This window comes from Diabrotica undecimpunctata, chromosome 5 (genome assembly GCF_040954645.1).
Source record: "Diabrotica undecimpunctata isolate CICGRU chromosome 5, icDiaUnde3, whole genome shotgun sequence".
Classification (NCBI taxonomy): domain Eukaryota; kingdom Metazoa; phylum Arthropoda; class Insecta; order Coleoptera; family Chrysomelidae; genus Diabrotica; species Diabrotica undecimpunctata.
This window is the reverse complement of record NC_092807.1, coordinates 1755381-1771106: the sequence shown is the minus strand read 5'-3', so window position 1 is coordinate 1771106 and position 15726 is coordinate 1755381. Positions and strand designations below refer to the sequence as shown.

Below are 15726 nucleotides of genomic sequence, written 5' to 3'. Positions count from 1 at the left end.
TAAGCGAATGATTTTTAAGAAATGTCACTCTCGCTGAGACCGTTGTCAGTGGAAGTTGTTTCAGCGATTGTCCAAATTTTACGTCAAATTTGTAATGTTTTCTTGTTTTTTGTCCCTTTTCATGGAAAATATGTAGTGTATTGTGGCACTTACTAGTTCAGTTATAGTAAAAGTGAAAGATGTTCGATTGAAGCAGTCGTGTTTAATTGAGTCGGTCACGAAACCGGAAAATTTGTCGAAGAAAAAGTGATTTATACTCCAAGTAGTGTGTAACTTCAGATCCGAGTAATCACTGTTTTTTTTTTTGTGGTTTGTAAGCCGTCTCTCACGTGAGATATTTGTAAAACGGCGATTACAACAAATTTGAAATATATCCACATGTGAGAAATTGTCCACAAGCTACAAGTGGCAATATTTGGACATTATTCTTGAACCTGTTGTGCGCCCGTTTGCTGCTGCTGTTGGAGAAAATCTTTACTTTATGCAAACGTTACTTTACTTTATGTGCTCCACCACATGTTGCTCATATTGTAACAAACTGGTTGGATAACGAAGGTATTGATGTATTGCCGTGGCCAGCACAATCACCGGACTTAAATCCCATTGAGCATATATGGGACATGCTCCAACGAAGAATTACTCCACATATGGGCAATATCTACAATGAGTTTCAATTAAAAGAGCTTCTGAGAGAACAATGGACATAACTACCTCAAGCAGACATTAACAATGAGATTCGGAGCATGAACAGTAGATGTAGAGCTGTGATAAACCAACGTGGTGACCATACTTTATTTTAAGTTTATATTTCGTATTTTTGACATTTTATGGTGGTATGTTTTTTTGCAATTTATGGTTTTTGGCATATTAAACAACAATTTAAACTACAAATTTTGTATTACTTTTTTTAAGTTGATTACAGATAAACAAAATACGTCTATTTATAAAAATATCCCTAAACATCATTATCAGAAAATTAGAAACATTAGATCATTAAACAAAAATTAGAAACATAAAAAAGGGAATCGGTAAAAATGAATCGAAGAATTACAAATAGACATCAGAAATAGACTTCCAGGGAGAGAAAGGGGGTAAAAATATCAGAGATCCCTGTCCGTGTCTTCCCATTGTTGAATTAATGTAGGATAAAGCATTTCTTTAAATTTCTAGATGTCGAAAAATTTTTTTTCTATTTTTTAAACTATCTTCCTTATAAATTCTTTCCCCGCCCGCACTCCTGTAGAAACAAGAAACCAAATCCGGCATAGCCTCTTGTCTTGTCCCGTCCTGCAGTCGAAGTCCACTGCCGTTGACGTCATTACCTTTCATTAGGCAAGTGGTTAGATTTATGTGTATATGTCCGTCGGTGAGATCAAAGTGGTCTAGGTGTGAGACCAATTGTTCCCTTGACAAAACAGTGCTATAGCTAATTTACGCTTCACTTTGAATTGTTGGATCGATCCGACTGATAATGGTCGGTCCGCCGCGACCGCTCGCCCCACCGGCTGATGGTAACAGCTACGGGGGTGGTACCAGGAATTCCATCGCTTTGATTTTATTCTCGTATTTTATCAGTTTCGATACGTCCTTAAATAAATTCACAAAAATGCTTGCTACGATTATTTTGACATAAAAATCAGATACGAAATTTCTTTGATGAACAATGAAAAGATATAATAATGCTATATATACGACTGTTTGTGGACTATTGCTTCTTTTTCAAGTGCCGCTGAAGACTACATATTCTGGAGCCGCTGTGCGCTCCAGAATATGTAGTCCAGGGAAATAAGATTTTTCTCGTGACACTGACCCAGCTAGGCACACGGCAGTTGTTTTTAGTAGTATAAATCTCTATAACAAGAACCTATATGTTTTTGCAGTCGAATTTTTTGACCTTATTAGCTACTATCACATTAAAGTCAAAAAACGGTAAATTTTGGTTTTTTTTCGTCTATCAGCAAAAAGTGAAGCATTTGAAAAAAATTTGTAAACAAGAAAATTTTTCTTCTAAATGAGCCTATCTACTAGAGATGTTGGCATTGACCCATCTTATTCTATTCACAGCAGCTCGAAATAGATCAGTTAACGTTAGACCAGTCCACTTCCTAAGATTGGTCAGCCAGGATATACGTCTACGTCCAGGTCCTATCTTACCCCCAATCTTGCCCTGTAGAATCAACTGCAGAAGACGGTATTTATTACTTATTATTATTAATTTCTTTTCGTTCGCTCGTTTTTCATTCTTCCGGTATTTTATTGTGTTTTATAATTTTATTAATTAATGTTGTTAATTGTTCTGTCATTGCTGCTGCACAATATTTCAGTAACTCGTTTGGTATCATGTCTTCACCTGCTGCTTTTCTGTTCTTTAGGTTTTTAAGTATTCTCCGAACTTCCTGTACATTTTTATTAAGTTCTTCATTTGTGGTAATTTTTGATGTTTCCAGTTCTAGCGTCGTTTGTTCCTCTTCTGCATATAGCTTGTTTAGGTAGTCAATCCACGTATCCTTTTCTACGTGTTTTGTGTCTAATAGTTCCTTTACCTCCGTTCTTTGACCACTTATGAAGCTCCATATTTCCTTTTGCAGACTGTAAAAATCATGTTCCATTTCTTTCGAAAAGCGTTCCCAGTTATCATTTTTTATTTTTCTTGTTTTTTATGTTTCGTTTCTAATTGTCTTGTAATTATGGTATGCCTCTTGTGTTTTGATTGACATGTGTTTCAGGTAAGCTTTTTATTTATCTTAGACTTTAACACTAAACTTGGAACACTAAACTCATATCAATTACAGATTTTTGATTCGACGCCGCTCACTCAGATATCAAATCTTCGAACTACATTCTACGAAAATGTAGATGAACGCTATCAATACTAAGAACAGGTCTTCTTTAAAATCGAACCAAGTAGCAAATGTATCTCTGACACGGATAGGAAGATCTGTGGGCTGTACATAAGTATACAGTATGTATAAAAACTCTTGCAGATCTTACTATGAAAAGGCTTACGAGTCTTAATCTACAAAAAAAAAACAACAACAATGATTTCGAATCTAACAGTAACAACAGCCAGCCAAAAATTAATTACCAGCTGGAAGGATATCAGTAAGAAGGGAGATAAAATAATGATCAGATAATTAATTAAATATGCCTATTCAGAAAGATGAAAGAAAGATAAAAAAACTATTTTTCTTTTCTCCACTTATGACAGCTTTTCTATTTACATATATCACCCACAATTTAATTTACAATATGTATTTGTTTTTGGTCACCTTTTCTCACTCCCAGAAGTTTCTTTTTATATATTTGTCTTCTTTTTTAGCTTTACTTTACAGCACATTATTTGTAGCATTTTTCATTTTTTTTTTAAAAGTTCCAGCTAAATTCATTCAATCTTTAAAATCATTAGATTAGTTGTCTTTTTGTTTTCTTTTTTTGCCCTTCAGCAGTTCATTTTTCACACTTGTCACTCTCACATTCTTGCAACATGATGTCTCTGTTATTATAGATTTCAATTTTAGCATTTGTAGGTACCGTAAACTGGGGTAACTTTGCTCCACTTTTAGGAGTTATTAAAGGAATTGCGAGGAAAAGTGTATAAAATTTCTACTAGTATTATGTTTTTTTTAATAACTGATGAAGAAGGTATACAATGTAATTATTGTGTGGTATTTTTTATTCTAAAAATAATTAATTACATATTTTTTTTTAATAAAAAGTGAAGCAAAGTTACCTATAGTGTGGGGTAACTTTGCTCCACCTCATAAAAGCATAAAATTTTGTATAGTAACATATAGTTGGAGCAAAGCTAATGGGTTGCTTATATTAACCTTGCTCCAAAAATATTATTTGTGCAAAAAAAAACTAAAAAAGAAGGTAACGTTATTTATTTGAAAATAATAAACAAAAATGTTAATTATAACTTAATTCAGGAATTGTAAAAGTTCCCCTTTTAGAAACTTGTTTAGGAGTATTAATACAGCCTAGTACATAAGTCCATAGGTAAGTCAGTTCATCCTTTTTTGAAGGCCACTTCCACAGTTTGAGAGACTTTTCCATTGCGCTAATGGTTACCGTTTTATCATCAAAAGCCATAATGCGCCCGGGGTATAGGTGGCTTTCGTAAGAAAACACTACAAAACGTCCCACTTCTCGAACAACACTTTCAAAATTATTATGTTTGTTTTCTTTGTCTTCTAAAAAATTTACAAATTCATTTTCAACTTCTTTCTCCCTGGCAAGCTCTTCAAAGTCTACATCGTCCGATGAATTATCATCAAATACCATCTCTTTAGCTCTAAAGCGAACAATATTTGATTCCTCATCGGAAGATTCGTCAGGAGTTATTCGTTGCTTATTGGTATTCATGCCAGAGGTTGTAGGTTCTTCCATATCTGCATCGTTGACTACACAAACACTTTTTCCAGCTGGAACATTAATTTTTTTTCTGCGGTGGTTAACAGTTTTTGTCAAATCGGATCTTTTTGCTTCGAGGGCTTTTAAAAACTCCGATTGCACAACAGATGGGTCGCATTTTCGTAATATTCGGCTGAGTACTTCCTCAACATTCAGGGGAAATATTCCGCATTTTCGAAACCCTGCCTCTAAATTAGATTTGATTTTTGGACCAAGCAAGTCCATCACCTTTGACAACAATGGAGGAAAGTGTTGCTTTTGTATATTAGTGTTGCGGATGCCATCTTCAGTACTTTTCCAATGTGACAAAATTTTTCGCCAGGCTCTTTTTAGGGGCCGAAAGAAAGCCACGTCTAGAGGTTACGTCAAATGTGTACTGTTTGGAGGCAGACAAATTAAATGAATGTCGTTTTCACGACAGAGTTGAAGTGCATGTACTGTAATATGTGAAGAGAGGTTGTCGCATAGTAATACCTTTTTACCATTCAGCTTCCTAAACCTAGGTACCAACTGGAATTCAAGCCAATCTGCAAAAATATTTGCATCGAACCATCCAGAACTGCTAGCGTTGTAACGGCATCCTTTTGGCCCATTCTCAGCCCAAGTAGTCCACATTTTAGAAGCCCGGTAAACAACATAGGGCGGTAAAAGTTCACCTTCTCCGTTTCCACAGAATATAATGGACACAGAGGTCTTTGAAGCGTTTCTAATTAGTTCTGGATACTTGCAACCTCTCTTGACAATTAATTTCTTTTTGCCGGGATCATCAGTGAGATTAGTTTCATCACAATTCCATATATTTGTTGGATAAACGCCGTCTAACTCGACTGCCAGATTTTCGAAAAAGCTTCTCAATATGTTTTCGTCAACTCCTGCTCGTACACGTTTAATGTTTTCTGCAAAACGTGGGGAAATTTCAGGATCTCTGACCATAAATTTTTTGATCCAATCCTCTCCAGGGAAGTTATCCTTGAAAATTTTGACATCTCTTCCACAACGGTTTAAATAATTTTTGATAATGTTTCTCAGTTCCCTTGCGTTAATAGGGAACCCATACTCTCCCATATAAATCAGGCAATTGACAAATTGGTTTTCTTCGCGGGGAGTAGATACGTTTTGCCTCCCTGGCGTTTTGGAATGTTTCCCTTTCAGTTTATTTAAAATGGTCCTTCTTGGAATCTTATATTTTTCTTCTGCCCTTCTGTGTGAGATTTCACCTCTTCTTATTTCATTTAAACACTCTTGTAGGGTTTCTTGTGTATAGTCAGCATAGCGCCGTGAACCTAGTACTCTTTTAGGTGTTTTAGGCATCTGTAACAGAAATATATATTAAACATAATATATATTTCGGGGTAACTTTGCGCCACTTTTTTGGTGCAAAGTCACCCCGAATCACCTGATAATTTGTAAAATTAGGTTAGAAAAAGAAGAGTTTATCATTTGTTCATTTATAAGTCACAATTGAGTAAAAAAGTTGATAAACAGTATACACTTAACGCATACACAAATACTTACTTGTGAGATACTTAATAGCACAACTTTTCTACACACACCAAATTTTATACGTAGTTTTTACCGAAGTTTTTACACCACTACCTTCTCGACTCGCTGTAGGCATGTAAATGGAAGAGCAAGTCTATGCTGCACGTGGGGAGACTTTGTCAATAGGCAACCAGTAAAGCGGCGACGCGCGTTTTGTGAAGACGGTTTTTAATTCATAGGTAAATTAAAATGCAGCTTTTTTTAGTAATGGAGCAAAGTTACCCTGGCAGGAGCAAAGTTACCCCGGTTTACGGTAAGTGTTTTCCGCTGGTTTTTTAATAATTTCGCTTCAAATATTCTCCTTATTATGGTTTTGAAATTACTTTCTTGTGGGATTTCTTTTATAATTAACATTTGTATGAATTGGTAAAAAGACTTGACTAACCTTGAAAACCTTACTCAGCCTTCAACACAGAAAATATTACAATGGAAGCCGATCTCTCTCTTGTCGTTTTCCCATTACTGAGGATCTTGATTTTTTCCAATATTCCTAACAATTTGTCTCCATTGGTATCTATCTTCAGCTACTCTGAGAGCTTCGCAGAATGAGTTTCCAGCTGAATTCCTAATTTGGTTAGACCATCTAGTTAGTGATCATCCTCTTGATCTTCTCCCCGAAACGTTTCCAAAAACAATTAATCTCTTCAAACTATCGTCACTTCTGCGAACCGCGTGACCGAAAAATTGCAGAACACGTTGCAGACAAATTGTGGACAGATAGGTTTTTAATTTGTTTTTGATTATATGCAACAACATTTTACTAGTATGTGTTATTAGTGACAGTGTGCGGCAGTTTTTATATCTAGTAGTAGATCCTTTTTTATGTAGCGGGACATAAATTCAGGTACACTAATCAGATTGCCATTTTCCTGAATTACAAACAGCGACACAGATAGAATGGATGATATGTAATCTTTTGTTACCTAACTGTAGTATTTGAGGGGGGATTTATGCCTGGGGATTTATTTCTCTTTAGCGATTTAATTGCATCTTTGACTTCAGCGAGTAAGACAGTAGGTTCTCTAGGATAGTCAGGAGGCCACTGATTTTCTTCTGGTACTTCGTTATTTTTATATAGCTCGCCACAGTAGTTTCGCCATGTTTCCAATATTTCGTCAGTATCGGTCTTTAGATTACCTTCCTTATCTATTACAGACAATGTTTGAGATTTAAATTCTCTGGTAAGTAGTTTGATCTTCTGAAATAAATCCCTCGGTTCATTTCGACTGCCATGTTCCTCTACCACTCTGCATATTTGATAGATGTAATCAACTTTGTCTTTGCGGTACTGTTTTCTGATTTCTTTCGATAACGCTCTGTATTCATCGCTTATTCCGTATCTAGTTTTATGTTCTTTTTTGCGTTGAATCACAGTCCACGTAAAATCAGATATCCACGGCTTACTGCCAGTGGAAACCGCTGACTTTTGCAGCCTTGATTACCGTATCTTTGAGATAGAGCCAAGTGCTCTCAGAGTCACTATCTTCTTGGTCTAAAGAAAGAGCTTCTTCTAGGTTTTGTTGGAAGTGGAAGTGAAAGTTAGAAGAACGTGTTTGTAATTGTAAGATGTTCTTTACAGAACTCCACTAGACGGTCGCCATTCTCATTTCTCTTTCCCAGTCCATTTTTGCCCAGAACTCCTTCAATATTTTCATTAAATAACTTTTAACTTTGGCGTTAAAGCCTCCTAAAATTATAGTTAATTCACGATTCGGGATAGTTTCCTCTAGACAATCATAGAATCTGTTGATGTCTTCTTCTTGTGCAGATATTGTAGAAGCGTATATCTGAACAAGGTGTAGGGTATTGATGGATATTCTCATTTTAATGGATATTATCCTATAGAGTATTATATCCAATTACGCAGTCGTTCAGTTTAGAGGATATATGGAAGCCGATAAGAAGACGAAAAAAGACAGACCCAAAACGGATCGTAGCATGATGTGGAAGATGACCTGAAAACTAATAATATAAAATAATGGAGGAGAAGGGCATAAAAGAGGTCTGAATGGAAGGACATGGCCAGACAAGTAAAGATCCATCCAGGGCTATGATGCCAAAAGAAGCATTATCGTAAAAAAAGTTAAATAAATAGGGAAAGAAAATACAGCTCCAAGATAATATTGAAGTAACTGTATAATCATTTGTCTGAATCAGTGTGTTAGTACAGAAAAAATTTAGTACAGCATTTAGCTAGTTCAGAAAAAAATAAATATATTTGTACTTTTTTTTTATTTCATTAATGGCTCTGGATAACTTGATCCATTCAGCCACGATAATGTATTTGACTACTTGAATGTGTTAATGATGTATTGACCTATTGCATTTGTTAACAAAATAGTACTTCGCCTAGAGGTAAATTAAAAATATAATGTAGTCACAAGAATCAGTAGATTGAAAAGAAACCATACTAACCAACTTGAAGTGAATATTTAGAACCAACAAGGGATTACATAATATAGGGATACTTTTCACGCTAAAGTGCCTTTCCTAGTGACTTTATTACAATACAAGACAGGCAAAGGCTAGGAGGTAAATATATATAACATGAGGATAGACAGAGGGAACAAAGCTAGATTTATACATTCACATTACACATTCCATCCTAAATTTTTCTTTTAGTCCTTTTTAAATATTGCCAAAAAATTTGGTTAAGCCTAATATTATGACGAGAGACATATAAAATAGGAGATTGACACTGAGGAAGAGGTATTTGTTCTTTTATCAGATTTTCCAATAGACACTTAATAGCAGCATCATTATATATGCATCCAAACATCCAATTATCGGTATCGTCAGTGTTACCATTACAATCGCAAAGTTCTGTTTCACTTAAATTAAATCTATGAAGATAGACTTTCACAGTAGCATGACTAACAAACATTGAATATACTCGTCCATTGGGATGACTTCCTTACAGCAAAAGGCGCAGTATGTAAAACAGGATGAATTTTTGTATAAAGGTTGTTCCTTCTGAAAGAAAGTATTTCATTCAACTTCCCAGTTTTCTTTTAATTCTTGTTTACACAGCGAGACTAAATTACTTTTATTGAGCCAACTAATTTCTAATCATTTTGAAGCCACTTCTTTAGCAAAATAATCTGCTTTGGTGTTACTCGAGATATCAGCATGTCCCTTTACATAAATAAAAGAGACTGAATTATTTCTTTTAAGTATCTTTAGTTGATTTTCTAAAATTTTGACGATAATACTGTTTTTGTATAAATGCTTATGCGAATTATTTAAAGCAAACAACGCAGATTTTGAATCAGACAGGATTACTATTATATTTGTACTTGTTCTGCTAGATTAATATTTACTAACTCACTAGTAATATAAAGAAAAGGTTTACTGCTTTTAACATATTAAATGTGTGTATTGCATTTCCTCCCTGTATTTTATACTTCCATAGTGTATTTTCTTTAATATATATATGGAATTATAACGTAAAAATTTGAAATATTTAGAATGTAACACCGCCACTGAATTCTGAATTGTGATCCCACAACAAAAGGCTTGCACTCTTACCGTCATCGGATCATCCGGTGAAAATGAATCGCACCAAGATATGTATAGATGTATGTGATAGCCGAACGAGAAGAAGAGGAGTCCGGTAGGTGTTCGCGGCGGCCGTCCTGGCGGACGGGAAATTAAAGAGCGGCTTCGGGCCATAATTTGAAACGAGCCCGTGCCCATTTGTCTAGTTATGTCGTTATCGGCCCTAATGACAGGATCCTAGCTTCTAATTGTGACGAAACAAACGCGCCGCCGATTGTGAGACCACCCTTAATTTGCTGTTTTTAAAACAGACATTTCGAGAAATGAATGCCATCACATTCGAGACAATGAATTTGGAATTTTAAGAATGGGTAGTGACTTTACGGCTCGCTGATCATTACTTTTTCTTTTTTTAAGTCATTCAAGAAGAAGAATATAGAATAATATTTTTAGCTTTGACATGTCTACATGACTACACATGTTGTTAGATCTTGACCTATACCAATATGTGGTTATTTTTGTTTAACAAAAAGGCCCTAACTAAAATAAAACCGAATAAACAAGAATTAAATTAATAAAAACTTTCTTTCTTTTGAATTGTGGATTCAGTCGTAAACTAAATAACAAATTAATGGGTAAGCAAATAAGACTAGCGGTCTGAAATGCTAACGGCCTAACAAATCGTGTCCAAGAAATTAGGTTATTTTTAAAATTGACAAAATAGATATAGTATTAGTTTCAGAAAGTTATTCAACTGATAGAACAGTTGTCAAAATTCCATTTTACACAACATATTTTACCCACCATCCCGACGAAACAGCCCATAGAGGATCGGCAATCATAGTCAGATCATCTGTTAAACATAACATTTTACAAAGTTATTCCACACCTAAAATTCAGAGCAATTCAATCATAATAGAAACGTTCTCGTGGCCATTGATTGTAGGAGCTATTTATTCACCTCTTAGACATAACATCCAAGTTAAAGAATACGACAGCTTCTTTAAAATCCCTAGCTCACACTTCCTGGTAGCGGCGACTGGAATGCTAAAAATACTCTATGGGGATCACGACTAGCTACAACGAAAGGTTGAAACCTACATCGATCATTACAGAAAATCTTCTTATCCACAGGACAACCAATATCCTGGCCAGCAGATAACAACAAATTTCCGGATCTTCTAGATTTTGCAATATTTAAGGATTTACCTAACACGCGTTCAAAAATAGAGCCTAGTTTTGACCTAAGTTCGGACAATAACGTCATAAGAATAACAATAAGCATAACTATAATATACAATCAACAGCGATTAAACTATCTAACAAAAAAACAAACTGGGAACAATTTGAAGACATCATTAACCAGAATATAACGTTAAATCACCGAATAAAAGAATCTGATAAACTGGAATTTGTAGTACAAACGCTAACAAACGCCAGAATACAAAAAGCTGCTTGGAAATCTACTCCTGTAACTGAAAAGGGTAAATTAGTTACTATTTAAATGGGAATAAGCCACAATTATAATATGTAAACACGCATGGGATAATGAACATAGGGTTCAATGGAATGATTCAAATATAGTCCTAAAAGAAACGGATGGTAAAAAGAGAAAAATCAAAGAAGCGGCTCTAATTATGCTAAATGAGACCAATTGTGTCGCGAATTCCTCGGCAGAATGTAGTAGGATCTGGTTACCCATATTGAAAGAGGAAGTTATTAAAAGAAAAATACCAGTATTGGTAAGTCAGTAACATATAGAGAGTACATCATTGATGTTTTTTAAATAACAAACATAAAATCGGAGTTTGGTGTTTATTGAAGGTAAACTAAATGCACGATCAAATACTTACCATGTCGGGATAGTATTATGAGGTTTTTTCCTGGTTTTTCCCTCATAATTTATTATGGAATCACTAACAGGAGAATTTTACTGTCATCATGGCATGTATTTGTCTTTTTAAAGACGAATTACATGTTATGATCTTTTCTGACGGATATTCTCAAGTTAAAGTTGATTTCATGTAATCGAATGAACTATCTTATAAGTAAAGTCGTCCCATGAACGCAACTCAACAATATTGGCAATATCATTTTAAAGTCGTCTACTTTAAAATGTATAAGGTGTGTCTGAATTGTCAATATAGATGAGTCAGATAAAATTAAATTATTAGAAGAATTTTTCACTAAGTAACAAAAAACAAAATTTGTTTAATTTACTAATGTTTGTATTTTGAGAACGATTTCCGAAGTGGAAATTGAAACGTCACCTTTAATTGTGGCTTATTCCCATTTAAATAGTAATTAATTTAAAATGCCACAAGAAAATAGTGTTGTGAATTTATTTAACTCTTATGTCTTTATTTAATTTATAATGTCTTTATTAATTTATTATATTGTTCTTATTTTAATTCATTAAAAAGCACGATAATTTATATCAATTTATTTAACGAATAATACATAATTTATATAGGCGAACGTAACAATTAAAATCGCGGGCGCGGGTTCAGATATTAACTAACTCTCTTCATAACAAAATTCCTCTATAAATATAAAGTCCTGTTATTCGAGAATGAAAACAGCTGTTTCTCGAAACCCATCGAATAGACTGCTGTCTTGGCGAAAGGCCTATGATGAGTCATTTCCACGACTCGAAACTTCCAAGCGGGACCAAAAAAACCAGTCTGGGGTCTTCGATGAGAGATCGTCGCACTCTCAAATAACTACAACAAAAAAGAACTAGTCATAATATTTACAGTTTAGGGTCAGAATTTATCGTAACAATAGCTTCAGAACAATATTAAAAAGGGTAATCCTAAAGACAACAATGTGCCATTACATATCAAACAAATTCTAACCGAAAAAAGGAGAGCGCGAGCAAAATGGCAAAGGTCCCGAAATCCATTCGATAAGACACAGTTAAATAGACTAACACTCCAGCTAACATCAGCGCTAAATAAAGCTCGTAATGACACCTTCAATTTTTATGTAAACAATCTCTCTACAGATGATCACTTCATATGGAAAACAACTAAAAAATTCAAGAAACCGACACTACCAATTCCTCCAATAAGAAAACCTGATAGAAGTTGGACGCAGGCTAACAATGAAAAAGGTAATGTATTTGCAAAATATTTAGAAAATATATTTACTCCATATTTAGGTCAAAACATAAATGGTAATATAGTTAGCGAATATCTAGATGCACCCTGCCAACTATCACCTCCAATAAAAACATTTCTCTCCATTCGATGTTCGCAGAATAATAATGAGTACCAACTTTCACAAAGCCCCAGGATACGATTAAATCGATGGGAGAATCCTAAAATATCTACCCAGGAAAGCAGTTCTAATGCTTACTATTATCTATAATAGAATGCTGCAGTTAAGCCATCTTCCGATCAAGTGGAAATATGCTCATATTATAATCATTAAAAACCCAGGTAAATTGCCTACAGAACCTTCTTTCTATCGTCTGATAAGCTTGTTACCATTGATGTCTAAGATATTTGAAAGACTCCTGCTAAATAGAATAAGCGAAACTGTACCACTCGAGAACATCATACCCGAACATCAGTTTGGTTTCCGTAAAAAATATTCAACAATCCAACAGTGTCATAGAATAATTAATAAAATCAAGAAAAGATTGGAAGAAAAGACTATGTGTGCCTCAGTATTTCTCGATATTCAGCAGGCTTTTGATAAGGTCTGGCACAACGGTTTGCTCTATAAATTAACATTTTTACTGATCTCAGGGAAGCGTCCTCGGTTCCTTTCTGTACCTAATTTTTATTGCTTATATACCTATTTCAGATGATGTTACAGTGGCGACTTTTGCCGATGATACATCCGTTTTAGTTTCAAACAAAAACCCAGATACAGCGTCTGAAAAACTCCAAAATGACTTACATACATTAAAGAATTGGTTGACAAAATGGGATATTAGAGTCAATAACGAAAAATCAGCCCAAATCACATTTACAACAAGAAGACGCACCTGTCCACAAGTTAGCCTAAACAATACCCCCCATTCCTGCTAGAGACGTTGTGAAATATCCTGGGTTGCATTTGGACCGAAAGCTGACCTGAAAGCAACACATTAACCCCAAAAAAATTCAGCTCAATATAAAATTAAAACGTGTGAATGAATTGGTTACTTGGCAGAAAGTTACAACTTTCATTGGAGAACAAAATACTGCTTCACAAAGACATACTAAAACCAATATGGGCTTACGGCATAGAACTCTGGGGCTGTGGCAAGCATTTAAACACAAAAATTTTGCAGACCTTCCAATCAACAACTCTGCGTATGATAGCTAACGTCCCTTGATATGTGAGCAATGCAACAATCCATAATGATCTAGGAGCATCAACCGTAAAAGATATCATATCACTTTACGCCAACAATGCCAAAATTCGTAATTCAACGCACCACAGCCAAATTATCAGTGAATTATGTCAGTCACCAATGGAGAAACAAAAACTGAAGAGGACCTGGCCAGAAGACATGTTTACATAAGTGAAAATTTAGAACTGTCGCTGGACCGCACCCAAATCAAGTCAATATTGTCATCACATTTACTAATTACTCAATGTACTGTTTGTGAGTAGATTGTAAATATGCCTTTAAAAAAAAATAATAAATTGTGGATTATTTTCAATAAGATCATGAGATTTTTACTAATTTATGCATGATAGTGATATGTTATCATCAGTTTAGTCAAGTTTAATTCAAGCTAGATTTAATTCAAGCTAGATTTTTTCAAGCTAAACTATAAAATCATAGATCTAATGTACAAGCTAAGCTTGACGCTGATATTTTTTTGTTGCGGCCCTTATTTTGCACGCCAATGAGTGGATTCCATATGCGAAGTACAGACTAAAAAAATCCAAGTGTTAATTCTGTCATACAGATGTTTGAACATAATTTTTGACGGTTGCTTCCTCTAGTCGCTTCTGGTTACATTTGATATTGCTTGTAAAACGACTAATTGTTTACGACAATCATTTAAACGAATTCTAAAAGAGGAAGTTAATGTGCTGCTGAATATGTTACAAGCGATGATAAACTTAAAAATTCAAACAGAAAGTATTTATTTACAAATTGTTGACAACAGAAAATTTATTACAATGCGGAAAGAGAACATTTATAGAAACAATGTTGGCATTATCTAAAAACTGCAATTCAGTAAGCATAGTCGTGAAACTTAAAGCTGGATTAAGTCAACTACTATCGGTTCAGTGGGATTAAGGTTGGGACTGTCGCAAGCAATGAAGAAGAACCGGAAATAAATAGAAGGCTTATGCTGGCAAATAAAGCCTATTTCGCGATAGACCACATATTCAAATCGCGAGACGTACACCGGAAAACAAAACTCCGGATCTATAAAACAATAATCAGGCCCATAGTAAGTTATGGTTGCGAAACATGGGTGGTGACACAGAAATCTGCCAATGCATTAGATGTGTTTGAAAGAAAAATATTACGTAGGATCCTGGGCCCAATAAGTGAAAACAACAACTGGCGAATTAGGTATAATAGAGAAATATACGAGCAATATAACGAACCAACTCTAGCACAACATACTAAACTGCAGAGATTACGATGGGCAGGGCACGTGGTCCGCATGCATGAGAATAGAATCCCCAGAAAATTATTAAATGCAAGAATGCAGGGAAAAAGACCTGTTGGAAGACCTAAAAAGAGATGGGACGATGAAGTCGATGGGGATGCCAGGAACTGTCTGGTAACGCGTTCATGGAAAAGAACAGCGGTAAATCGAGTTGATTGGAGAAGTCTGTTGAAGGAGGCCAAGGCCCGATTTGGGCTGTAGAGCTATTGGATGGATGGATGGAAGGTTGGGACTATTAGGCAAGTATCTACTCTATTAATGCACTAGGACTAGTACATGAATAAAAAATTAATTTCAAATTTCAAAAATGTATATAAGAAGTAATTGGAAAGACTTATTCGTGAAGTTTATTGTCACAGAAAACACTTTTTCAAAAGAAAACATTGCTTAACAATTATGGATTTTTAATTATGTATTGTGTCATTAGTTTGCAAAATTCGAGACGACGATCAAAATCTTCTTTATTTAACTCTTGTACCAATTTAATTTCATATGGATGGAACTTAAATTTATGGAAAATTCGGAACGCTGTGTAGAAGTTGACACACCGATTGCTCTGCTTATTGTTGACAGTGACTGTGATTGCTCAGACTCTATGTTAACTTGCCCTGAAACGGCTACTTGAATTGCTTCGTTATTT

The 15726-nt window shown here is 34.8% G+C and overlaps 1 protein-coding gene across 1 annotated transcript; it reads right to left on the bottom strand.

Annotated features, from left to right (window-relative positions):
* Positions 1-4773: 4773 nt before the first annotated feature.
* LOC140440932 (uncharacterized) lies at positions 4774-5724 on the bottom strand. Its single transcript, XM_072531284.1, has one exon. The coding sequence runs from the start codon at positions 5722-5724 to the stop codon at positions 4774-4776; it is 951 nt and encodes a 316-aa protein (XP_072387385.1).
* Between the last annotated feature and the right edge of the window lie 10002 nt (positions 5725-15726).

Bases quoted from the DNA above. Each gene is read 5' to 3' on its own strand.
- LOC140440932 (XM_072531284.1), bottom strand. From the start codon at position 5,724: ATGCCTAAAACACCTAAAAGAGTACTAGGTTCACGGCGCTATGCTGAC.